Here is a 26,393-nt window from a genome sequence, read left to right on the forward strand (position 1 = left end):
GCTAAAGCCTGTGGATGCCACTCGATCCCTGTCCCGGCAGGGTCCCACCTGCCTGTCCCCACGTCCCGCCTGTCCCCATGGGGCTCCGTCCCCCCGTGGGAGCCCTCCCGGCCCCGCAGCGGCAGCTCGCTAGGGGTTAAACTTGTGAGCACCGACACGTTGAGGGGGAGTAGCCAAGACCAAGCAGCAAAAACATCACAGCGCATTCCTGGGTAGTCGTCAGCTGCCAGCATCTGATTAAAACCATATCGCTCGCTGTGAGTGGCTAACTAATCTGAAGGCGAGAGTGCAACCGAATATTTAACCGGGGCCCCGGTCCCAGCCAGGCTACCGGCTGAGCTCGTCGGATCATGCAGGGAGAGGCACGGATATAGCCCGTAAGGAGCTTTGCGCGCCGGGCTGGGCTCTCGCACGGCCGGGGAGGGGGTGAAGGAGCTGTGAACGGGGGAAAACGATTTTTTTTTTTATTTTTATTTTTTGCGACGACGCGACATTGTGTGCCGGCAGTGGGGCGCGGGGTACGTGTGGGGTGGGCGCTGGCACGGCTGGTGCCGCAGAGGGGCGATGAGTACCCGCCCGGCCGGGCCGGGCTCCGCAGCCGCCCTGAGGGGCGCTGAGTGCCCGCCCGCCCGCCCGGCCGGTCTCGGCTCCGCAGCCGCGCTGAGGGGCGCTGAGTGCCCGCCCGCCCGGCCGGTCTCGGCTCCGCAGCCGCGCTGAGGGGCGCTGAGTGCCCGCCCGCCCGGCCGGTCTCGGCTCCGCAGCCGCGCTGAGGGGCGCTGAGTGCCCGCCCGCCCGGCCGGTCTCGGCTCCGCAGCCGCCCTGAGGGGCGCTGAGTGCCCGCCCGCCCGGCCGGGCTGGGCTCCGCAGCCGCGCTGAGGGGCGGTGGGTGCCCTCCCGCCCGGCCGGTCTCGACTCCGCAGCCGCGCTGAGGGGCGCTGACTGCCCAGCCGCGCTGAGGGGCCGCGCTGTGGCGGGGGCGGGGGCGCCGTGGCGGCCCCGTCCCGTCCCGCGGGGCTCTCGGCGCTGCCCGGTCTCGGCTCCAGGCTGCCTGTCCTGGCCGAGCTGCGGGAGAAGCCGCCCGCATCCTGCTCCGGCGGGGCGGCTGGCCGGGGAAGCGTGAGAGTAAAGCAATATAAACGCGCCTTTTCAGTTCTGTGTGTGGGGAGGATGGGGTTGAAATAATTAAATAGGTTAACTATATAAACTGTGAATTTCCTGGGTTTTATAGCCAATTGTTATAATAAATAACTAATATGAAAGAAGCTCTCTAACAGCAGAGATAATGGGAGTGCAGGTTAGGATGCTGTGAAGCAGGAGTAGGGTTTTGTTCTGGTTTTGGATGGAGTGCCCTTACTGTTTTTCATGGAACACTCCTCTGTCTGCCAGTGAATTTCTGCATGCTACTTCAGTCTGGGGTAAACTGGGATAGCTGTAGATGTTGATGATTTTCTGGAATTAGTCTTCTACTGTGACAGAGAAACTGACTTCTCAGATGATGATATATAAAGTCCAATGTCCATTATATGGTGACACTTGACAATGCCAGTGCAGTGAGCCATAAGACAAATGCAGGTGTTGCCAACATAGACAGATCTCCTCAGGTGGACTTCTTTGTAAAGAGGTTTTACCCCTCAGAAATGTTGGTTACTCAAATGCTTTCTATAAATTCACTGGTAATGCTGGTGATTTTATTATTTTGAGAGTTGGAAATTTTTAAGTCTTCTCCTAATTAAGCTAAATTTGCCTTAAAAGGGAGCACTTGTTTCTTCACAAGTCTTTTGTAACTTTCGTAAACAAGGCTGCCCAAAAGTAACCAAATCTGAGAGCATGGAGGTACACTGTATGCTAAAAAATGGCCATAGATATGCTATAGGAAGGCAATGTCTCTATAAATAGACGAAGTTAAAGATGCAGATTCAAACAGAGAAAAAAATTAATTGTGAAGGTATGTGTTGTAGTTTGCTGTGAAGACTTGACAGGCAGCATTAAACTGAAAGGATGACATTGTGTCTGATAGTGACCTACTAGGCAATTATAATGCTAGCAGGTCTTTGTGTCAGCTTCTATTAGGACCTTCCTGGAGGTAGGTGAGGCTGGAGATATGAATTGTAATCCTCAGAATCCTCAGAAGATCATTCCAGCTGAGCATTCTCTAAGGGTGCCCACCACATCTGTTCAAAGAATCACTGCAGTTGCATCCAGCAGAATGTTTCTTGAGCCACAATCAGCTTTTCAAAGTTTCCTGGATGGTGTGAGGATGTGGTCACATCTGAAGCAGAAATTTTTATTAATAGTAGGCTTGTTTTGGAAGAAGGACAACCAAATGGTAGCAAAGGTAAGGAGGATGAGAGTGCTGAATCAATGTCAGGTGAGTCACCAGAACAGAGGCTTAACTAGCAAACACCATGGTTTGGAACATAGGAAAGCTCAGTGTAAAATTGAGTGAATTTTTGTGAAGGTAAAGGTGATGTCTAATCTGCTGTATGCCTTCTACAATGCTGCTAAGCGTCTCTACACAATCTATTTTCTCATTGAGAAGAGCATTACTTGTTAAACCTCATGCAGACCAGTAGCTGCTATAGATGTACTTCTCCTTAGAGGCTCAAGGCCTCTATTTCTCAAGCAGATATGAGAAGAAACACTTTAATCAGGTGATTATGATGTATGGAAAGGGTAGGTTTTTGTCTCTGTGGGAAAGCAAATAAATGTACTTAATGTCAAGGAAGGGTGACTCCAACGTGGCTGCTCAGAAATCAAAGTAGAAAAGCCATAGTTGGAGATTAGATGTAAAAGTGCACCAATATTCCATAGCTGTTGGGTATTGTTCCCAAACCTGCTGATTTTTTCTGCCTTATTGGTGCTCTGCTTTCCTAGTAAACCTCACACTTTTAGGAAATTTGTGTGACAGCTGGGTTAACCCTGGGAATGCTCATGGAATTTATTCAGCAAGGATAGCAATATGTGACCACTACAGAAGCATGAATTTGCCTGTACAAAGCAATAAATTCCTCATCTAAAGAAAGCTAGCTTGATCTGGAAACAGGGCTGATGCAAATTCTGCTTGCTGGCTAGATTCTTTCAAAACAAATGTTGAAGCAGCATGAAGGTAACTTTGTAACCTGCAAGGATTTTGGAGAAAAACTTCAGATTTTGCATGCAGACAAATGGATTGTTAGTAGAATCAAGATGATACCACTGGGATCAGGGATTTCCAAGAGGTCTTAATGAGCTTCTGCTGTGAAACACAAACAGGGATAAGCCACTACTCGCTGCCTCAGCATGGACTCCACAGAAGTACAACTTGAGGTTATGTTAAAGAGATCAAATCAAATAAGGTGTCTGAGGATTGTAACGGAGAAGAAAAACTGGCATTAGAAACCTGATTCTGAGGCTGTGCTTGGGTTCAAGGGTCTCAGGGTTATAAAGAAGCTGGATGAAGCACAGTGTCAGGCCTAGTCAATAAACAGGAGGTACCAGTTTCAACAGGATTATCTTGTTTATACCAGCTGGGCAGTTGAGTGCTGAACAAAGCATCTTCTCCCATCCAGGTCTTCTCAGCCCTGGCTGATGGAGACATAGACCATTCTAGTCTCTCCTTGTCTGAAAGATTATGCCTTGCATATGCTCTGGAGTGCTTGAGGATGAAGTGTCTCAGCTGAAATGCCCTGTAGATATCTGCCCCTAATTATCGATGTGATTTTAAAATTAATTTTAAAAGTTTTTAATATAGCTTCATAGCTGGTGCATGTCCCCTTAAATCCAAAAGCTCAGACATTACAGGGCCAGATAAGGACAAATTATTGGCCTTGGAGCTGAATTTCCTGCTGTTCTGTCAGTTCATGTTGCATGGTCATCTTAAGCAGTAAGATGAGGATTATCTCTTCAGCAGAAAAAGTAGGTCTAAGAGACAGGATAATGGACCTTCACCTCGACAGTCAGGAGGCTTCATGACAACGTCAGTTAGGAAGTTGTGCCTCCAGCAAAGTCTATTCAAATCCTAATGCTGATGTGCCGCACACCTAATCATTTTAGCCCCATGGCTAAAATGCCTATGGATGAAACCTTCGTCTTAGGAGGGGGCAAAAGAAATTGGGAGCACTAAGGATGCTGTTTTAATATTACAACCTGTTTTTCTACCTTTCAGATCTCTTCTTTGCCGTGTCAGAATGTGGTCATTTGTGCCTTGAGGCAAGGGACAAAGGTCACTGTGTGTGTAAGGACTAGTTTTCTAGTAGCTCAAATCACAGATCTGTCTGGAAACAATGGCTGCCCTGGTTGATGGAAGGTAAACTCTAGATCTCATGCTTCTCCTTGTATGCTTCTGAGGGATGGGGGCATCCCAATAACGTGCTGCCAAGACTGTCACAGAGATGGAAAATTAGAGAGACTCTGGTCAAGATTGCTTTATAGTCTGGATTCATGAATTGTAGTGTAAACTTCCTCTAGTATGTGTAATTGTAATTACTGCTAGGGAAACTTACTGTAGAACAGTCATCTATGAAACTCTATTAGCTGTTCAATGGGATACCTACTGTAAGAACTGTAATGGAACTCTCAAATTCCTGGTTAATCCTTTCTTACCTCTGGTACAGATCCTTCCATACCACCTTTTTAGATTTGAGTCTTGTGTAGTTATTCATTGCCTTTCTTGCTACAGATACAAGGGAGAGCTGGGGGCCTTGGTAATAACTAATCTTGAAGGCAAATGTAACCCTTATATTAAGCAATATGCCTCATAATACTTAACAAGACTGGAACTGCTGTAGAAGAGCGTACAACAAGTAGTCTCTGCAAGCAGAATTTTCATCAGTCTTCTCAGAATACATAATGAGCATAATTTGCATCTCTTACAAGAGGCAGTGTGGAGTGACTCCTGTGGCAGTAACTGCTACAACAATTTGTGTATTGAGAGGCACAGTATCTGGGGGGTAGGTGGAGTGCTCTTCAGTTACTGCTGGGATGAATGTTTAATGATAGGCTTTTGGCTGCTCCTGGGACAACAGGGCTGGGTAAGCAAACTGCAGTACCCAACAACGTGGCCAGGATTGCACGGGTTTAGGCTGTGTGAATGCAAGAATAGTACAGGAAAATCCTATTTATCATACAGATAAATTTGTGAACCAGTAGAGAGCACAAGAGTAAGCTGTGCAAAACATATGCAATTTCTCTCAGTACAGCTTGCATATACCCAAACTGCAAAGAAGGATAGCAGTGCCAGCAGCAGACAGTTAACTGTATGCAGCTGACATAACCTATGATAACAGCTTCAATATGTGTCAAGTTCCTGCTCTGAGAAGGAGGGGTGAAAAGCATGGTTATTGGTAAGAGTCCTTCACTATACTAGCAAGCAAGAATATCAGAAACAGGCCTTCTAGGCAGGAGAGCTTTAGGAGTACAGCTGGAAATGAAGTGTTTGATTTGTTGTTCAGTTCAAACTCAGTGGCATCTGGGTAAACACTAGCTGCCTTGAATAACAACTGCTTTGCTTCTATGTTGTTTGGTATAGCCAGTGAGTCTCAAGAAGGAATACTGGCAAAAGGTTGAGCAGCAGCCACATTGCTTGAGATTCCTCATCCCTTGGGCAGATGATGCTTTCCTTAGCAATAACTACAGCAGGCAGCTGAGCTCTGGCTCAGGTGCCACTAATTTGTGAGGCTTCACAACTGGAAACTAAAGAGAGTTACAGAGGAGTGCTCCTTTGGCAGGTTGTAAAATATGTTGTCTTCTTGAAGGCTGAAAGGAAGAAAATTCTTGTGGATAATTTAAATATATAATCTAATTAGTCTCTGTTTCCAAAGTAATAGCTCTCTATCAAGAAAGGTATCCCAGTATGCCCTTCCAATTTCTTTCTAAGGGAAGAGTTTGGAGTTCAGATGTTGGTATTGCTGGTACTAAAATAATTTCTTAATAAATTAATGATTAGGTCACCATAGCTAATGAACAGAGCAGGAAAGGCTGCTATCAAGCCTTGTTGCAGCATTATTCCTGGAACAACTAATAATTTAAGGTGGACTAGCTAGATATTTGGGCACTACCTTTAGATACTGAAGTTCCTGGCTGAAAAATAATTCTATCAAACACTATGACAGTGCTAGTTTACTTCATCTTGTGATTAATTCTTCAGGGAACCAGATAAAATGAGCTCATTAAATGCTTTTCACTTGTGAATAGGTGTTGTTCCATGTGTTCATCAGGTACAGCTTATTTAAACTGGTCATTACTGCTCTTGAGCCCACTGCTTTAATCTTCCTGCAAAAGATATATTTATTTCCATGACAAGTGGAAGAAAAATCTGAAGTAGAGCCACTGCTGTAGCTGGGTTGACAAGTGACTTATTATCTGTTCAGAAATCATGTGCTTGAAAGCATAGTAGAATGATAAAAATGTACCAATTGAATTGCACCACTTGAACAGTATGACCTGTTCAGTCTCAGCTGCTAGCTTAGTGATATTCTCTTGGCCATGATTCAAGTGTGTATGAAACACTTTCAGGAACTTGAATTTCTATGTTCTTGCTAAAAACCCAGAGGTTCAGAGGAGGCTGATGTGATGAGAACAGACTGTTCTGTTCAAGTGATGAAATAGCAGCTGGCAAGTTGGCTGAGCGGTGAGCTCTCTGTGTGGTTTCACAGGCGTGATCCTGCACCAGCCATTTTACATGCCAACATCTGTAGCTGACATGGCTAATTAGTGCACTGAGATCTTTATCTGCTTTGTAGCTGGTACTGGGGAAGGGAGCAGCACGAGGGAGGGATTCCCTGATGTGTTTAATGCTGCACTTCTATCCTACTAAGCAGATGAAGGTCACCCTTCCCTGTTTCTCATTACTGATTGTATATGATGAACACAGCTGGACTATATTCCACATTCTGCAATATGTTAAGTGCTGTTGCAGTTTATTCCAAACTGGAATTGGTGTTGACAAAGGAAGCCATTGGCTTAAGTCTGCCTTTAATACCTCAACAAAGTACCAGTCCACCTCTTGGGTAAGAAGACAAAACATCAAAGAGGGCTTGAAAAGCAAGTTGCACGCTGGAAGTTCCCTAAAGTAAAATCCTGTTTTTCTAGAAATACTTGATCCAACAGGTAAGTGCCTGGTTTAACTAAAGTCACAATATCAAACAAATGATCTCTTGAACAAAAATCACATTTCTACCTATCTACAGCCTAAGCAGGACAGTTCAACAGGATTTTTGAACTGAATGATGGGTGCATTGCTAATGTAAGCCTTACTGAATTGTGGGAGTGACAATTAGCTGCACTTGCCAGGCAGTGTTGTTTAATATCCTTTTTTTCCCTCTCTGTTACAAGACAAACCATGGGACCTTTGGTTATGCTCTGCTGTATAAAAGTATGTATTCAGTCATCTTTCTGACAAGTAATACTGCTCTTGCATTCCAGACATTGCTAAAACTGCAGGTGAATAGTTCCCAAGCCATCTGTGAACTTTCTTCTACTACTTGTCTTCATGCAGGTATTAGTCATGTGTAAGTGTGCACACATCAGATATAACTACCTGTAGGTAAGACAGTTACTTCTCATGGATATTAGTTGCTGGATATGTCAGTTCATAACAGAATAGTTTCATTGTTTTAATAGAGAAAACAGGTTAATATTAATGCTTGAATCAGAACAAGCATCTAGAATGTTCCATCTAAATCATTGTAATCTCGTGTGTCATGTTACAGAAGGTTTATTCAACTTGAACTCTTTAGGAACTGTGAGATACCAGAGCAATGGGTGTTCTAGCAATGAAAGAAAACATTAAAGATTATATTTCATTTGACTCCTCAGCATGAGTGATCCTGTTTAAAAAGCAAAAGTCTGATTAGTACTTTTATGGTTTTGATTTATTAATGCATGCCTAGGGCTTCTCAAGGCTACTACCATTGAAGCAGGACGGGAACTAAGCAGAAAATGGGATGATCAGATGGGGAGTTGTTAGATGTAAATGTCAGTCAGCCCTACAGGGGCTCACCCAAATCTGCTGTTATACTCCTGATGTGAGCAGAAGGCTGCCAGTCAAGATGATTTACTGAAAACTGACTGTCTGGCTTTACAACTTTGACTCTTCCCAGTCACTGTGTGAATTGCTGTTCAGCCTTTAGCCTTTCTTAGCTTGAAAACTAAAATCTTGAATTCACTATCACAGCCTTCTAACCAGAAGAACCTGAGTAACCCTTCAAGAATGGTGGGGGAGGAAACAACCTGCCCCAGAAGCATGTCCAGCAGTTGAGCTGTTGCTGTACTTCCTGTTACTAGTTCATCCTAACAGTATTTCACTCAGCAGTAAAAGCTTCTCTTGTCCTCTCCCGGCCTTATAAATTCTAATTTGAAGTTAATATTTAAGTGCAATTACTCTTTAAGCTGAATCATGTACTTGTAGGGACAAAGAAGGAGCACAGGCTTGAAGAGGACAAAGTATTGGGCTGCTGAGCAGATGTTTAGCTTATCTACCTCTGACTTTTTAGATGTCCCTAACCTCTTAGATAATGTCTCATCAACTTTGAGATGTTTATATTTGTCTGCTGAGAGGGGAAAAACCTGTCTGTTGGTGAGGATTCTCTTCAGTCCTTAATTCTATGACAAACTACAGCCATAATGAAGACACTCAATTCACTTGTCCACAGGACAAAAACATAATCATTAAAGGTATCTATTGTGTCTCCACCCCTTTCTCAAATAAAAGATATCTGTAAAAGCATCTCTAAGGGAAGCTAAATGTTTCTCACCAAAAATTGTTCGGCATGTTCTCCCAAGTCTTGCTAAAAAACAGGTATTTCAGGGATGACTTGTCATTACTTACAGCCCTCTCTGCAAAGTTCAAAGACACCAAAAGTGCAGTATACCAGAAGTTATGAGACTGACTTTCCTAAGGTAACTGTGTAGAAATGAAGTACAAGTCTTGAAGGGAGAGTAGTCTGATTCAATTCAGCAGGTAGCAGGTCGTACATCAAGCACTGTGTGTTGAGGGCCTGACATGGAGTTTGTCTGAGGAGTCATCAGTATCTATCTGCTGTCCACAGGACAGTCCCTGAAGGAGAGGAGGAAGATACTGCTAGTGGTGTCTTTGCAAGCCCTGTCTGGAGTAAATTGAAAAGTGGGTGAGAAGAATGTGTATGATATGAATGTGGTGATATGGGCAAGTTTGGTGCACTTCTCCCAAGGTGGCAACATTTGTAAATCTGTACTCTTTGGAATTTTGAAACCGCACATTTAGCATAGCAATGAAGATGGGCCATACAACTGATTAGTGAGTAATTAAGGTGTGGTGATACCAATGCACTCGTCGACATGGATGAGATCCAAACTGCTTTAAAGTAAGTGCTGATATAGTTGTTGGGGCAATGACCTTATTCTTTACTATGCCAGCATGTCTGAAGGCTCAGCTGTCCTTTCACTCTTGCATACAAGCACATGCATCTCTAACCTTGCCACATTTGCTGGCTGACTCTTTTGAGATGGCTTCAAAATTAACATGTAAGAAAACAATTCCACTCTTGTTGCCTTCCACCTGCAGCTGGAGCAAGGAAAATCTACCAAGAGGCTGAGCACTGTGAAAGGAAGCCCCCAAGAAACAAATGGAAGATTTTGACTTAATTTTAGTTATTTGCATGTTAAGCACACCAGCACTTTCCACTAAGATAACACAAACTTAAGTGTGATGAAGACCTTGGTTAGTTTTATCTTGAGTGTAAAGCGCAGAAACAGTATTTACTTGTGGTTGAGGCTTTTTTATAGTGAGCAGAATAGATTACTGCTAGCTCAAGCTACGTGTTCCCCAACCCCCCAGGGAAATTTTAAGGTGAAGACAGAGACAATTTAGTACTGGACATGTGGCTTAACTCAGGTATCAAGAATTAGTTATTTAAAATGTGAACATGTATTAAGCTTGCCTTTGTCTATCATTGTGTTTTTAGTTTCACTAATTCTGTGGTTTCTGAGGTGATTTTCAAAGACACCAAGTTCTCCAAAGGTATGCTAAATGGCCATCATGTACTGCAAAATCTCACTAGGAAACATGAGTTTTGGCAGATCTCAGACATGAGAGTAGGTTCTGTAAAGTAGCCAGAAGGCCGTCACTAATCTAAAATTGCATTGCCAACACTAAAAATGAGCTTTCCCATAGTAAGATAGGGTATTTGCAAAGACTCAGCCACACTTGTGTGTATCTTCCTTCCTGTCTTCCTTCACTGTGGGTTTTTTTACTGTCTGGTTCTATAAAAATTTGTGGTCTGATTTCCACACAAAGGAAATCATGGAGGCAGATGGCAGTGATGATCAGAGATGCCTGGAATTCAAAGGTGGCAGCTGCACATGTAGACATAGACCAGTTTACCATTGTCAAAGTGAGGTCTTGCTTGTGCATATTTTCTCCTTCCTAAGTTATTTCTTTTTTATTGCCTCTTAATTTTACTTCAACATGTGATGCAAGTTGTATTCCAACACAGCTGGGTGTAGCTCTGCTAATTAGAGGAAGAAGGATCACTGGTAGGCAGGATTCAGTGCCTTGAGGTTCTTATTTCTTCTTTCCAGAATGGACCTAGGCAGAATGTCCTAAAGTTATGACTCAGCTTCTTGAGAACACATCTTATTTCTCTCTTCTGGGCCTTTTCCTTCTATTCTCTCAACAGTAATCTTCCACACAGGAGTGGATGTTTAATTAATGATCCTACCTTAACTCTCTTCCTTTCTTTATTTCTGAAGGACCTGATAAATCTAGGGAGGGATTCCTTATGCTTATGTCTAAAAGATAGCTCTACCCAAAACTATACTATCAGGCAAAGTACCTGATAGAAACTCTTCTTTCACAGTAACTAAGTAGCTTAGTTACTCTGAAAGAAGAATTCAGTTGACTTCATTTTATCTGATTAAAATGTGGATTTCAATAGGCAAATCTGTTTCAGCATTGTTGCAAGTATTCTGCAAAATCCCTGTGGGCTTAATAGTTGTCCCCTTGACCCTTTGTCAGAATGGACACTCAAGCCACTCTTTCAGTGATAACACTTCTTAAATAACCATGGCTTGCTAAACAGAACTCCTCCTCTAACATGAATTTCTACTCAGAACCACTTGAAACTTTCACAGCAACACCTTTGTTCCCTTGCATCAAATGTTCCCTGACTGTGGCCAGATAAGTTGCTTACAGAGGAGAACAGGTATAGCTGACAGTTCTTTCCCATTTGAGCACTCTTATCTCTGTTGATTTACTTGACCAATGCTAAATGCAATTCACAAGCCATCTGGTGAGAAGCTAGGTCTAATTTTGCTTAGATTAGCTAGTTCCCTAAAGGCCTTCCTCCTGGTTAAATGAAAATGGAGGCTTTCAGAGTGAAATTCTCTTTAGGACCTAGGAATTTGTGTTCTTCCTGGGTTAGGAGTCAATTAAGAATTTATAGCCATTATTCAGTTAGTGGCAAGCTGGTTGAGTCAGTCTAGTTAGCAGTAAATTGGAGGAAGGGAAGGCAGGAGTGAGAGCAAAACCCTGAAAGTACATTTCAAGTAATGGGTTAAAGCATCAAATATTACTAAGACAAATGAGGAATTGACTATTGAGACTAACAAACTTCTAATGCAAGGGGCTATGCAATGCTTCAGTACTTGTATCTACATACAAATTGTGTCTCAAATGCTAGATAAAAGGGATGGCTTGATTTATAGCAGCTTGCCTGGATGTGAGGTGCATTTAAAAGGATCCCAATTATTTAAATATTATTAGTTCTCATATAAACAATTTTTTTACTTCATTTGTTATCCTAAAATTCAAGGGACTAACTGCAGCCATTGCAATATCCCAGACAGAAGATTGATAGAATGGTAGCAGATGTGGATATTCTTTCTGGCTTGGTTTAGATCTTCATAACTCCATAAAGCTGCTCTGAGTACTTCTGTATGGTGAGAGTGAGTGCTTCAGCCGTGTTGGAACAAAACATGGTGACTAACTTATTTTTTTAATTTGTGTCTCAGAGGCAAAAGGGTCACATGGCATAGAGGTAAGTTCTAAAAGTCCATAGTTTCTTGTCAATTTGCAGGGTTTTTGAAAATCTGAAGGCTGCTTGATTACTGCAAAGACAAGGATGTGGGGGGTTTGGCTTGAGGTTCTGTTGTGTTTTTACTGGAACAGTCTGTCTGCAGCCTGAGGAAATTATTTAGTTTTACCTGTTGGGTGTTATAACCTCTGACTTTGCTGGTTATAAAAACATGAACAATATCTACTGGTATCTTTTGGGTGTTTTGGTGTCATCCTCATAATACTTTGGAACAGATTCCGAGCAAATATTTCTTGCGTTCTCTCCTACGCTACTTTAGAGATGCAGCTGGCAGTGCTGAAGAAGAATAAACCAAAACACCTGAGGTTCTATAAATAGCCTTAAAAGGTAAAAAAAGCTAAAGATTGACAGATTAAAACATGTTGGTGCAAGTATAGCCCATTGGTGTAGATCAGTGTGCCCTACTGCTTGGGTGTTACTGAGGTGAGAGTTCATCACCTCCTGGCAGTGACTTCATGCTCTGTGTGATCAGAGTCAGACCTGCCCTATGATCACTTCTTATGCTTTCAGGCTTTGTCAGGCATCAGTGTGCAGCAGAACTTCAGGTGGACTAAAAGCTCTAATAAAAGTATTTCTTCCTCAAGGTAAAATATTATTTCTGTCTACTAACTGTTATTTGGGTTTTTAAGCCTACAGTGAACATAACTGGCCACAGTCCCATCATGTCTACTGAAGCTGAAACTACTGCTACCAACAGCCAGCCTGAACAACAGGCTCCACCAAAGGCACAATCTTCAAAGAAGGAAAAAAAGAAAGGTAAGAAATGCTTACCACATGAAGACCTCCTCTATTCTGTGTCCTTAATCTTTTTCATTTGCCAATACTAATATCACCCTCCCACTACTGCTGAAATAACTCTGAGTTTACCACCTGACCAGAAGAGTGTGTAAATATGCCAGTATAATAAACTTAACCAGAAGGTAGGTTTTTCATTTTAAAAGCTTTTTTCTAGCCTGAAGTTCTAAAGCTCTCTGTTCCACTGTTAAGTGAGTGATTTGCTGAGCCTGACAAATAAGCAAGAGCCTGGAGAAGAGAGATTCTTCTGAGGAGGTGACCAGACACTGGAGCACTGTGATAACTGTTAGTCTGAACTTTAACCTGACTCCTCCTGAGCCTCCAGAAAGGAGATTTGTGCTGAATACAAATTCTAGTCCAGAGAAGCTAGAAAACTCATTCCATGAGAATTATTGTATATCAGGTAATAGATTTTTTGATAGGTTAGATCATGTAAATATAATTATCTCATATAAAAATACATACCTAGGTACATACTTAGGCAATGTTGAGCATGCAGAGAAGAAAAGCAAGCAGTTCCTAGTAGCAGGAACAGCAGAAAAAACAAATTAGCTAAAATCCCAAATGCTTAGAACAAAAGTACCAGGCCTCATTGTATGATGGTGCTGATATCAGGTTCTTAAATGCGAACTGGGAGATTCTTTTTGCACAGCAAGAAGAGATCTACCTACATCAGAGCATGGGGATAACACCTAAAGGCCTTACTGAACATCCTGTATGGCCATGGGAAGTACCATTTCTGCATGGTGTCATTAATTCTTAGCACCTATATCTACTTGACTGTTGCTTTTCCACATTTTATTCTTTTATGTGGTGAACAATTGTTCTGAAGCCCCCAGACATTAGCACTGGGCTCCACTCTTTGAACCGAAGCCCCATTCTGCAAGAGTACTGTGACCTTAAAGGAGTACCTGTCTTGCACTGCACACAGATTGTTAGTCAGCTGTACTCAAGAGACAGTTCTAACCTGTATTTGGTGAATACTTATATGGTGTATATTTTTTTAAGATCATGAATCTCAACATAGCTGTTTCTATCATTAAAAAAAAAAAAAAAAAAAAACAAACAACAAAACCAACCAAAACAAAAAACCCCAATCCACCCAAATGTAAAAATAACCTCAAAAAACCAAACAGACCCACCAAACCTTTTCTCTTTCTCCAGGGCCAGAAAAAACAGATGAATCTCTCTTGGCTAGATTCAAAGGTGATGGTGTAAAATACAAGGCTAAACTGATTGGCATAGATGATGTTCCTGAGGCAAGAGGAGACAAAATGAGTCAGGATTCAATGATGAAACTGAAGGTAAGGGCTTGATCTGTCACGTAAGGAACAATCTCTGGTTAGCCTTCAAAAAGCAGATCAGTCACTTTGGCAAAACTTCAGATACAGCTTAATGGTAATGTAGTTACTAACAGCACCATCTAGATGGATGTTGCTTCCTGTACTCTAACCTCTGGCTCAAAGGACATTTCTCTGAAAGTCTGGGAACATTCCTTTTGGTCTGTAGGCATCCAGTATGAATGATGGCAGTATGAATTTCATTACAAATTATGAGCTTGAGTTTTGGAGGGGAAGGGGGGATTGCTGTGAAATTGAACACTGACCTCAAAGCACAAGTTGGCATCCTGTGTCAATGATGACACTGAGAGATACAGAAAAATTAAAAAATAAATTAATCCCTGCAGCAACAAAGACCATTGCTTCTGTAGTACAGAACACTCACATACCTTCAATTAGACTGGAAAAGCAGGTAAAGATGCTGCTACTGCAGCAATTTTGTGAACTAAAATCTGTTTTAAGGCTCTAAAACATTTACAGAGGAAACCATCTAGATCTGTGGTATCACTTTACACCTAAGCAGTCATATATTACAAACAAGTTAAAGCTCAATCCAACAGAAGTCTCATGGATACTTTGGTATTCATTTTTTCAGGGAATGGCAGCAGCAGCCCGTTCCCAGGGCCAACACAAACAGAAGATCTCGGTAAACATCTCCCTCTCTGGTATCAAGATAATAGATGAAAAAATTGGGGTAAGATAAAACTTATTTTCTTAATGTGATTCTTAAAGCTAGTGAGGCACCTGGAAGTTAGACCAATATGAACTAGATTCTTATTTGGACACTATACCTCACTTCCACATATAAAAATTGGCTTGTGAAATGTTTGTAATGCTGAAGAGTCCTGTCAGAAAGACAGCTGTGTCCTATTGTGATTAATCAAAGGTTGATGAGTCTGAGGTTTGGACTGAAGATTTTTTTACAATCATTCTCACTACAGAGAATGGCAACTATTATATTTCCAGAAATTTAAACCAATATTTTTTTGCTTTTTTCCCAATTCCAGGTCATAGAACATGAGCATCCAGTAAACAAAATCTCCTTTATTGCTCGGGATGTAACAGACAATCGTGCCTTTGGCTATATATGTGGAGGAGAAGGCCAGCACCAATTTTTTGCCATAAAAACAGCCCAACAGGTATGAATCAGACACTTTTTCATGTGCTATGGATAATGTTGTTGTGTAAATATTTAACATGTGATAAAGGTCTAGAGTTTTGTGGTAATACTACAGAATTCCTCAGGAGAATACCAGCATGCATGGACAGATTTTATTGAAAGAAAGACAATAGGAATTGACTGTGTCACCACTGGCTTATGTCTTGTACAGTTTCTTTGTAGTCCAGAATAAAATCCCTCAAGTAGTCTTGGTTATTATGATCAACAATGCTTAACTTGTCTGTGAAAGTCATTAGTGAGATGAACAGAGCCATTAGCACAGGCTTCCCACTGTGAAAGTACTAATTCTTAAGTAAAATAGCCAGAGCTTCATTCTGAACTAACAGAAATATAGAACTAGTTAGTCTATTCACATGATGCTTTGCCTTGTGCAGCAAGGAAATCACTTACTCAATTGCAATAATGATTCTGGGGCCTGTAAATGACAGATCTGGTCCTCCTAGGACCTCCTAACCTGAACTTGGGAGGAATTCTGATCCTTCTGTGACAAGTTCCTCACATGCAGAAATCCTGTGTGCAAGGTTAGTATCTCTGAGGGGAATCTCAATAATGACTTGATGAGCCCAGACTTCAAAGCTAGATTTTTTTACCCATTCCTACCTGCCCTCCTGGAGAACCTGCTGGCAGCTTTAGACCCACTACAAGTCCTCCACTGAGGAGCTCCTTGTTGGAGCATGTTAGTACTTCAGTAACAGCTATAAGGCCTTCTTTTAAGTCTTTTTTATTAATTTGTCAGCATTCTGACCAATAATTGTATTGATTTCAGTGGAATTGTAGGTTAAGCGCATAAGCCTTTTGTATGCACTCTGAAGTCTGTTCCTTCATTTCACCATGGGGTGCTGCTTGCCAGCCTCTAAGCCCAGCCAGGCCTTAGACAGCTCTTGACTTGCTGCTGTGTGTTTTTGTCATAAACTTGTAAGTAAGGAAGTAAGTAATTTGTTTGTAAGTAAGGGCTTATGCAGCTCTAGCCTGCTGCAGCTGTTACTCCTTGTTAAAGCTGAAGATTCTTGCAATGGCTCTTCCCACAGCTGTGTGTCTTATACTCCTTGATTAGGAGAGGATGGTGCTCAGGTGAAAGCAGTGAGATCTGTACAAAGGATTCTCTGCTTGTGCCAATGGTAGTGGCTGAAGATGGGAAGGTGTCCTAGTCCAGGCACTGACAAGTGTTCCAAAGCAGTGCAGCTAAACTCACCACCATCTCAACAACAACATTCTTGTTAATGGATGTGCAGGGCATGCCGTGCCTTTCTAATTCATATTAAACTCTCATCATGTCACAGATCCCATTTAAAGCTGGTCTCTAAAGCTTTACACATTTGAGGTGATGATAATCTTACTTTATGCTTGCCTTGTTCCTTTCCTATTTTTACACTGTTTAAAATAAAAGTAGTACTATATATAGAAGTTTTCTCCACATTCAGTTGGTAGCAAATAGACAAATGCAAAATATTCTTCCTCTCTGGAGATGACCAGAAGGCTTGGATAAATTTTGCAATTCTAGGACTTGCCATGCACTTAAGAAGTACTACTATCAGCTTTTTAGCAAAAACATAGCAGGTTAGCACAAATTCATGTACAGCCACTTTTGTAGAGTTAACAACAGTTCTACACTGTTTGTGTTCCATTCCTCTGGGATTATACATAAGCAGAATCTTGTATGAAGACTAAACAGGTCTTTAAACTCCTGATTTTCCTGTTACCTCAAGTCTTGCACCATTTAGGGAAGTTTGGCTTGTTGCACTGATTGCAGCAGTAGAAGTCCAGGTAAAAGTAATACATGGCCTAAAATCTACATTCTTTTCCAGGCCGAGCCTCTGGTTTCTGATCTTAAGGACCTCTTCCAACTAATTTATAATATGAAGAAGAAGGAAGAAGAAGAAAAGAAAAAGGTGAGTAAAAATCTAGAAACTGCATGAGTCTGCATAAAGCTTGTTTCAATTTTGGCTGAATTTTGGGCTCTTGTAAGTCTTGATACTAAGCTGTGCCTAAATCCAGAAACACTGGAAGCTATTGGTTGGCAGTTGTGCCAGGTGTCTGACTACCTAGGTCAGGTGAGCTTCTCCAAAGTGAGAGACTTTTGATATTCTACATGATGTTTAGGTATTAAAAGTCTTTTTTCTTTAGAGTGATGTAAGACTGAGGTAGGTCACTTCCACTCAGCCTCTGTTGATTAGGTATGCTGCTGCACCACATCTAACTTTTACTTTCTCTATGCTGCCATCATTATGAAGGCAATGTCAGTCGCCAAATTACATTGAAATGGAAGTGAAAGGGATCTGTGGATCTAATACTGAGTAGTAATCTCTTTCATGCTTCCCTTCCCTGTCACTTTCTTTTTAAAGCCCACAAGTTCCTTGCTTAAGGCAAATTTTGAAATTCCAATTATTTCTGACACTTTTATACATCTATTACAGAATGATGGTGAAGAACTGCCTGCTGATCAAGCTGACAAAATGAAACCGGTAGGTTAAATTTCAAAACTTTTTGTTGATGGCATTAAAGATTTCAAAACTGACTGTCCCCATATTGTGTAGGAAATGCAGTGTTTATAGTGTTTACTGCAGATTTTACAGTATATCTACATTATGCTTCATTGTTTTTCTTGTGAGAGCTCTAACAGATGCCAATTCTTTCAATATTTCTGGTTTCAAGGGAGTTGACCAGATGGATTTGTTTGGGGATATGTCCACACCACCTGATATGAGCAGTCCCACAGTAAGTAGAGTCTAGCTTACTTACCTTGGCTTTTTCTTTGAAAGCAAATTTAGTCCTAGTACTGGTTTTACTGAGACATCTGCCTAGCAATCATCACTGTGTTAGTGGGGTAGGGCCATAAAAGTATCCACTTAGCCACTAGATGTCATTCTAGTACTTAATTCTACTAACATCGTTCTAGCTCAAAATCTGGCCTAATTGCACAAAAGAGTGCATAAGACTTACCATAGCTCAGAGACTCCAAAAAACCATCATGTTAAACCTGGCACTGTAAGCCACCATCAGCAGGATGCAGTTGGTGCTGTCAACCCAGCCAGTGACCAAGTCTCACCCTTCTTCTGCATGCTTGGTGGAGAATTAGCATGTTACCTTCCACTAGTTCTACAGTGTTATTCTGAAGCTGAGACTGCAATTTGAAGTCAAACCAAGGCAGTGTGATTTCACAACTTGTCAGAACGAAGGATTGGAACTCAAGCAGAGGTCTGTGGCTCAAGTGAAAGCCTAGGTGTAATTGCTACTCACTCTACAGTCACTAGGTTGAAGAATAAGTATCTGATATTTAACTAGGGGATCTGAAAACAGATGTTTCAGTACTAGGTTTCAGGGACCAAATAGCTGTAATTTGACTATAAACACCAGTGCTTTCCTGTGTGATTTTGAATATTTACCTGTATAATGTTTTGGATACTAGGATCTCTTCTTTTGCAGCTATTTTCCTTGATTTTTTTCACTGTGCAGCAAAATCTATATATAACTAATTTCATTTTTCTCTCTGAAAAAATAGGAAGCTAAAGAGATTCTGTTAGTGGATTTTAATTCTGAAATTGAGACCAAACAAACCTTTGCAAAAGAGGATCTCTTCTTGAATGGCATCACAGCCTCTCTTCCACAACCAAAGGCACAGACACCCTTCTTGCCTGAGAGTTCTTTCTCTACCAATCTCAGCTTCTTTCCTGCACCTAATCCAGACCCTTTCAGTGATGATCCTTTCACACAGCCAGCCCAATCTGCACCACCTTCATTTGATTCTCTAAAATCTGATCAGAAGAAAAGTCCAACTACCTTGACATCAGGGGGTAATGGTGATCCAAATGGTGATGTTGACTACTTTGATAAACAGTTTGACCAGATTTCTAATAGAACTGGCAAACGAGAAGCACTAACATGCCAGTGGCCACTTGTGAGTAAGTCACCTGCAGCAAGAATTCCCAATGTGATACCAGAGAGAGAAAGGAATGGCTTTCCTGAAGCCCCAACAACCCTGTTTCTGGAAGGTGCTTCCAAAGGAACATCTCTGCAGAATGGAGCAAAACTGGATTCTGAAAACAATATCCAACTCATGCCACATGAGCCTATAACAATTAGTCCACCACCACAGAGTACCAAACCAGGAAGAGGAAGGAGATCCGTCAAGGTGAACAGTGTTCAAGTAATTTATGGTGATATGCATGATTTTATTTGGAGAAGCTGGGTGAAGGCAGCCTTTCTTTCTTATTACTGTATAACTGGCTACCTAGCTTCACAACCTGTCTGCTTCTGCCTGCCCTGCTCACACTAACCTCTCTGCAGCCAAAGTACCTTCTAATATCTATGAATGAATGCTTCATAGTAGCTATGGTCACTAAATTCTATATTCTCTTCTTTAATGCTGCCATACTCCTGTAGAGGTCTGGTAAGTAAGCTGCTATGCATATTAACACTTGATACCATGCCAGAATCTGTTATGATAGCAGTATAACCTTTTATGATAGCAGTATGCCCATCAACCTAGGGTCTCATGACAATAAGATATTAGTACTAGCTTACCAAAGCCCATGTGGTTTCTCAGTATTTGGCTACTGAAGGAAATTAACTTGCCTGATTAGGCAGAGTGTGGCCCCTGGATCACCTTCATTTGTCTTGTACTCAAATTATGCAAAACTCCTGGCCTTGCCACAACCACAGGGGTTTCTGCAGACTAAGTAGTAGAGTTTAAACGGGTAGGGTGCAGAGGGAAGCTCACTTGTAGCAAATAATTCACCCATTTTAAGTCCTGCTGTTCAGCTGTTGGCTTGTGACTACTACATATTTTACCTATTTTAGGTGTGAACAAAAGGGTGATGTTTGAAGCTCCTATACTCTAAATGCTACATCAAAACTCCCTCCTCTTCTTTAGATGAAAAAAGTCTCCTTTGGACTCTGGACTAGGGAGCCCTGGTTGTGCTAGCATGTGTTCTGCCATGGCATCTCACTTTCTTTTTCTTTCTAGGCTGCATCGGATGACTTGTTCAGCTCAGACTTCTTTGTGCCATCTACAGAGAGCCTGAGCTCAGGGGCACAGCCAGCAGCTTTGCCAGCTAACCCACTGGACCTCTTCAGAAACAGCTCTACCACAGCATCTCCAATGGGTGCTCTAGGTTAGTTCAGAAAGTAAATGTTTTGTTCTACTCCAAGATATCTGCTAGCACCAAACATGGATTCTAATCTTCCTTTACTTCTTGTGTAGTGCTATACTCTTTAACCCATGTGCTGTTTGCCCTAAACTATTAAGTTCTGCAAATGCTAAACTCTGCATCCTCAACTGAATCAGGATTAAAGCAGTTAACTGCTTTAACTTTGACAGCAGATTCCTGCTTCAAGTACACAAGGCTCAAGTGAGCCAAGCACAACTTGAGAGGTCAGGGTAACTTTGCTGCACAGTATGTTAATAATCATTTAAACAGAAGCAGCTGTATGGCAAATCCACCTGTCACTTCTGTGCTAGAACTGTGTTCATCCTTCCCTTAAAACAACTTCAATTATGTCCTTGCAGCACTGAAATGCAGCAAAGTAAAAATTTAAACCCTTTCTCCCACTGCCTTTCTCCCAAATGATTTGATTTGTAAGTGCAAATCAAGAGATTTTTGCAGACAGTACATGAAAATCTTTTGCTAGTACCGTTTATGGAATTGATACACTCCTGCTTGTGATCTTCAGATGACTGAAGTGCTGTGTAACAACAATCTCCCTCCAGGTGGCTTGCCATTAACTTCAACACCATGGAACCCACCGACAGTTTCCTTCACTCAGGCCGCATCAATCTTTCATGTGTCAATGGCTGCTCAGTCTCCAAGACTTACTCAGCCACTTGCCTTAGGTACTCAGGCAGTGTCAGGCTGGAACCAGTCTTCATCTTTTGGTGCTACACCCACTCAGTCTTCTGGTCTCTGGTCACAGCCAGCACAAGTTGCACCCAGTTCCTGGGCACAGTTCCAGAGCAGCATGTTCACATGTCCAACGCTCCCAGCCCAGACAGCCTCAGCACTGCCCTCCATGTCAACAGCAGCTAGCCCACCCCAGCCACCACCCAGAACTACACTGCAGAAGGAGCTGTCTAAGAAAGAGAGTGATGCGTTCATTGCTCTGGATCCACTTGGGGATAAAGAAATGAAGGATGTCAAGGAAATGTTCAAAGACTTCCAGCTGACAAAGCCGCCTGCAGTACCAGCAAGGAGAGGAGAACAGCAAAGCCTTTCAGGTGCTCCTGGAGTTCTCAGCAGTTACTGTAGTAGTAAAGTAGGCATTTCTAAAGATAGTACCGATCATGATGAAATGGCAGCTAGCAAGCTGTCTGCCAAAATGACTGGTTACATTTTGGAGTTAATGGTTACTGAAATCGAGGGTTGAAGGGCTAGCTCAACTAGAAAAATCGAAGACTTAGCAGCAGCATGGCTGAACACTGACACCTAGTGCCTAAATTATTTGACTAGACCCGAGTAAGCCTAATTCTGTACATTGATAGAATTTCCATCTGTTTTAAGCTTAGTCAGGGACAAGCAGGAGTTAATATTGTGACTCAGAGTCACTCTAAGAAAATTCCAGTTAATTTTTTTGTGTTTCTAATTAGATGAGCTGTGGTGTTGCTATACAAGCAGACCTGAGTGGTTGCTAAATCTGTCAATTATAGCAGTATGTCTCTCTTTTTTAGAACCACCAAAGCCTGTTCCTCGACAAAGTGTGTTGCCAGCTGAAGGCCTGTTTGAAAGTCAAGATAAAACAGATCCTTTCGGTGCCTCATCTGTAAGTAGTAAAAAAACCCAACAAAAGAAACAAAAACCAAAACAAACTACAAACAAACACCTTAACACCAAAATGCCCAAATGACATCACCACCACAAAAAAGCAATCAAAACCCTTTTTTTCTCTCCTTAATAACTGCGTTGTCTATGTTTGAGCACTAGTTTAGTTCTGGCTTTAGAGGCCATACAACAAAAAACTTGCATCTTTGAGGCTAATATGTGATCTAGCAGAGGGTATCTGTTGTAAGAAGGTTAACAAAGCATTATTCCACTTGGCTTGGCACCACAACCAGTTGCCCATGGTGCAAAGTTCTGTAGTATTGGGACACTCTACAAAAGAGTATCACAATGTAGCTGCAGAAATACTCCACTTTGGTTATATATAACCCTCTTTAGAGCAGACTAAGCCACATGGATTGTGAAGCTCTCTAGCTGAACAAATAAGAGGTTCCATGTTCAGGGCTCTTTAGGGAGAAAGTGGCTTCACCAGATCACTCTAATTGAGACAGGGCACTTAAAGCCCTCAGTGAAAATTCTGGACCAATACCAGAGTGCTGATTTAAGACTTCTAGCATTTGACTAAAAGATATCTCATGACTTCACTGGCTCCAAAGGAGTGTTCAGTAGCAAACAGTTTTCTGAAGAAAAGTCCTTGCCTTGGACTAGCACAAAAGCTAACATGGCTTAGAGCCCCCTTCTTTTGCTGATGCAGTACATTAAATGTGTGTTTAGCTGGAGCTATGAAGTATTCTTTTCAGGTGTTTGAACAGGAAATAGCTCATAGAGCCATGCAGTGTAAATCTGGTGAAAACTGGAAATCCACTAACAGCTTATCTCTTGTTCTGTAGAAGGAATCTCAGAATCCACCTTCTGGTCCTTTTGGTGATCAATTTGGCAACCCATTTGCATAGATCAGGTGAGTCCAACCTACTTCATCCTCTGAAATTTATTGAGGAAATGTTTGGCAAAGAGATATCCAAAAACTGCAGTAGCTTCACACTGATGCTCTCTGAAACATGGCAAACAGTGCTTGGAGGAACTTCTGCTAAAGTACCTCTATCAGATTTGCACATAGCTGTAGTCTGTCTAAGCCTAGCCAGCTTCACTTTGTTAGAAATAAAGACTTTATTCTTCCGCAGATTTAAATCCCAAGCCCACAGTAGATCTAGATTTCCTTTCCTGGAGGAAAATTAATGACTATATACATGCTGCAGATCTCAGAGGAGCTGACTTTAATACTTTCAGATATCTGTGGGGAATGTTAGCATAGAGTGCCCTTTATACAGCATACAGCTTTCTGAAATTTAATCACCTCAGCAATGGCTGTTTTGCACTCTGAGTAAATTGGAATAAAACTAGAGTAAGGCTACTAGACTCTTATTCTGATTTTTAATCAAAAGCTGTTACAAGCACTTTTGTTGCTAGAAAATAATGTAATTTGAAGTTTCATACCATTGACTGAAGAGCATGATCTACTGATCCAGCAAATCTTCTGCCATACCTTTCAGTCTTCCCCTGAAATACTGTTTAGCTTCTGATAGAAGAACAAGTGTTGATATTTATTGCTTTAGTTTTGTTCTCAGTGGCTCTGTTTAAGCAATAAAGCACAACTCAACCATCCTAACACTAATTCCTTTCCATCATACTAGGTATAACCAGAAAAGGACAAATGGAATAACTGGACCTCTTCTCAACGTGATTTTTCTATGTGTTTCACTTTGCTGTCTGCTATTCTTGCTGATGTTTCATGATGTCTGCAGTCTAAACTCTATCCAGGTGGATTGAAGCATGGACCTTCAAAGAACATGCTGTGAAGACCATTCAGGGCAAAGCAAATGGGGATATTGACTCACGCTGAAAACCCAAATTCAAGTTGGTGGATGTCACCTTTACTTTGGTTCTTTGCACTCCTTTACAGAGAGGTTGGCAGCACTGAGTAATGTGTCTTGTACCATTTCCCTTTACATAGCACTTACTGTCCCAAAATAGAGGAGCTTAATGTTCCTAGGGGAGAGATGTTGCCTTTGCATAAGGGTCTAGAATTAGTAGCTGAAACTCCACAACATAAACAACTAGGTCAGCTGCCCATGATGACAGCAGCAGCCAGTTGTAAAGTTAAGGGGATGCTATGGAGTTCCAATTAGTGACTGCACAGATTACTTGGTCTCTTAGTCCCAAAAATATAACTATATGTAGAGGAAAATAATACTGGTCTATTTAACTAAAAGTAAAGGCATCATTCCACCATAAATGTGTCATTAAGGGACTGCGGAGTCTGTAACAGCACTGCTGAAGCCCTGAGTACTAGAGGCCTACACTGTAAGCTGAAAAACTTCTTGCAGAATATTTAGGTAGCTGTGGACACTAACTGTTGTCTTGGTGCTAATATGGCGGTTTTCAGGGAGGGAAAACTACTAGGATTACTTTTCTGTTAAGGTGGCTTGGCAAATAAATGAAACAAGCAGGTAGGGTTCTTGCTTATATCTCTGTGAGTCCCTGATGTGCCCAGTTTGATTTGTCACTTGGTGTACTGAGGGATGTTTCCAGCATGCTAGAAAACAAAAACACCAAAAGGCTTCACTCCATGCCTAGGCTCCTGGTGAACAGATGCACTACCTCTGTGCCATTAATGTGAGGTAAAAAAATCATCTATTGGAAAGCTTGCCTTTTCTCAAGAGCCTCTTTACTAAGAGGTTTTGGAACCAGATACAACTGCCTGTGACAGCTACATTCTTGGCCAGTGGTGATGACTGATGTGTCAGAAGTTTTTCTGTTAATGTTAAGTATAAACTTGAAATGTTATTGTTAAATCAAATGCCTAAGCCATTGCTAAACTGGAGAGCTAAGAAAGTCAACTTGAATACCGCCTTAGTACCCAATTCAGCCAGTCATGCAATTAGTCTTGTATACAAACTTCTCTTGCACTTTCTGTAATGCAAAAATGTTTTAAAAATTAAAAAAAAATCATGAATTTAAGTATTTGTCTCAAACTGGAAATGTAGAAACTTATTGATGTTACACTGTTATACAAAACTGTAGTACCTGTTACTTAATGGCATTAAAAAGAAGCAACTCTTCATATCAAATGAACATCAGTGTGACTGTTAATTTTGTCCTCTGTAAGTGTCTTGGGGTCTAGTTGACATTAGAAGTTTAAAGTCTGCTGAGAATCATTCCTCACAGGGTTCTGTAGCTGTCTGATGTCAAAGGGGCTTTCTGTAACTTCTTGCATAGGACCTGTTCAATGAACGCTGTGCCATATTACAATATAAAAATCTCAAACTGATTTAGTGAAAACCATCACTAGAACTTTGGCTGCTCAGCCTGAGCTTGTTGCTGCTAAAGATGCTTTCTTGCTTCTTTCTGCAGGACTGTGGGAGCTAAGTACTTAGATTGCATTGCACTCAGAAGTTTCAATAATTCAGCTTGTATATTCCAGGTTTGCAGATCTAAACTGGTGCTGGAAAATCTCAGTTAGAACATCTTGTGTTCAGAAGAAATTATATACTCCTTTAACAGAGATAGATTAAAAAAATAATAAATCCATTAGCAAGCTGCTGGTTTAGACTTTTCTTCTTATTTCTAATATTGTTTGATGGTTAAGGGGTTAAAAACAACTCATTGCAAGGGATTTGTTGTCCAGCTTGAAATATAGGTCTTAAGAGGGTTTACAGAATCTCAATGGGGCTTTTTTTGGGTGTGTTTTGATTTCGTTTTGGGGGGTTTTGGTTGGTTGGCTTTTTTCAGTTTGTGGTTTTGTTTGTTGTTTTTTGCTTTTTTATCTTCTTGACTGCATGGCAATATATAACTTAGTATTAAAAATAAAAGGACAGTTGACTGCCTTAATGCCAATATGAAGGAATATGTTTACCAGCATTTGAGTTAGGGATTTAAATCACTGCTGTTCATATTTTGAAATGGCCATCAGGATGTTGTGCATCCGGCTCACCAGGACCTCCGACAAGCTGGCCAAAAATGCTTGCTGGTCTGCTAGCTAACTTTGAATAGCTGCTTACTGAGTCTGTCTTAAAGAACCATGAACTGTGACAGCAGTTTTGATAAAACAATACAATATTACAAGTGTCTGTGTCTTGCATTCTTGCCTAACAAATTAGTTTATTGTAACTGGACTCATCAAACTGGACTGAGGCTGCAGCAGATGAAGATTTCCTTAAGTGAAATAATCCAAATCAAGGGGGAAAATTTGCCTGCCCTACTTCCCTCACCCTGCCACAAAAAAAACAGGGAATAGAGAAAAATAAAACTGCTTCTATTG

At 41.4% G+C, this 26,393-nt stretch overlaps 1 protein-coding gene across 6 annotated transcripts; it reads left to right on the forward strand.

The window, feature by feature from the left end:
- Positions 1 to 169: 169 nt before the first annotated feature.
- DAB2 (DAB adaptor protein 2) lies at positions 170 to 25,207 on the forward strand. 6 transcript variants are annotated; one of them, XM_059491890.1, is made up of 15 exons: positions 348 to 377; positions 4,145 to 4,285; positions 12,680 to 12,806; positions 14,010 to 14,149; positions 14,781 to 14,879; positions 15,193 to 15,324; positions 17,171 to 17,254; positions 17,780 to 17,827; positions 18,018 to 18,080; positions 18,865 to 19,494; positions 20,329 to 20,476; positions 21,073 to 21,576; positions 22,027 to 22,118; positions 22,966 to 23,033; positions 23,767 to 25,207. In XM_059491890.1, exons 3-14 carry the CDS (start codon positions 12,713 to 12,715, stop codon positions 23,026 to 23,028), a joined length of 2,097 nt encoding a protein of 698 aa, XP_059347873.1. In that variant the 5' UTR covers positions 348 to 377; positions 4,145 to 4,285; positions 12,680 to 12,712; the 3' UTR covers positions 23,029 to 23,033; positions 23,767 to 25,207. The 6 variants fall into 6 exon arrangements, with proteins under 6 accessions (XP_059347872.1, XP_059347876.1, XP_059347873.1 ...); XM_059491891.1 differs by lacking the exons at positions 348 to 377; positions 4,145 to 4,285 and adding exons at positions 7,414 to 7,474; positions 9,027 to 9,104; XM_059491889.1 differs by lacking the exon at positions 4,145 to 4,285 and having other exon boundaries at positions 170 to 377.
- Positions 25,208 to 26,393: the final 1,186 nt, after the last annotated feature.

The sequence above is a fragment of the Ammospiza nelsoni genome, chromosome Z, assembly GCF_027579445.1.
Source record: "Ammospiza nelsoni isolate bAmmNel1 chromosome Z, bAmmNel1.pri, whole genome shotgun sequence".
Classification (NCBI taxonomy): Eukaryota; Metazoa; Chordata; class Aves; order Passeriformes; family Passerellidae; genus Ammospiza; species Ammospiza nelsoni.

Excerpts from the sequence above, each read along its gene's own strand:
- DAB2 (XM_059491888.1), top strand. Across the intron at positions 12,807-14,009 it reads AAAGAAGGAAAAAAAGAAAG|GGCCAGAAAAAACAGATGAA; the intron begins GTAAGAAATGCT and ends CTCTTTCTCCAG. Across the intron at positions 18,081-18,864 it reads CTGATATGAGCAGTCCCACA|GAAGCTAAAGAGATTCTGTT; the intron begins GTAAGTAGAGTC and ends CTGAAAAAATAG.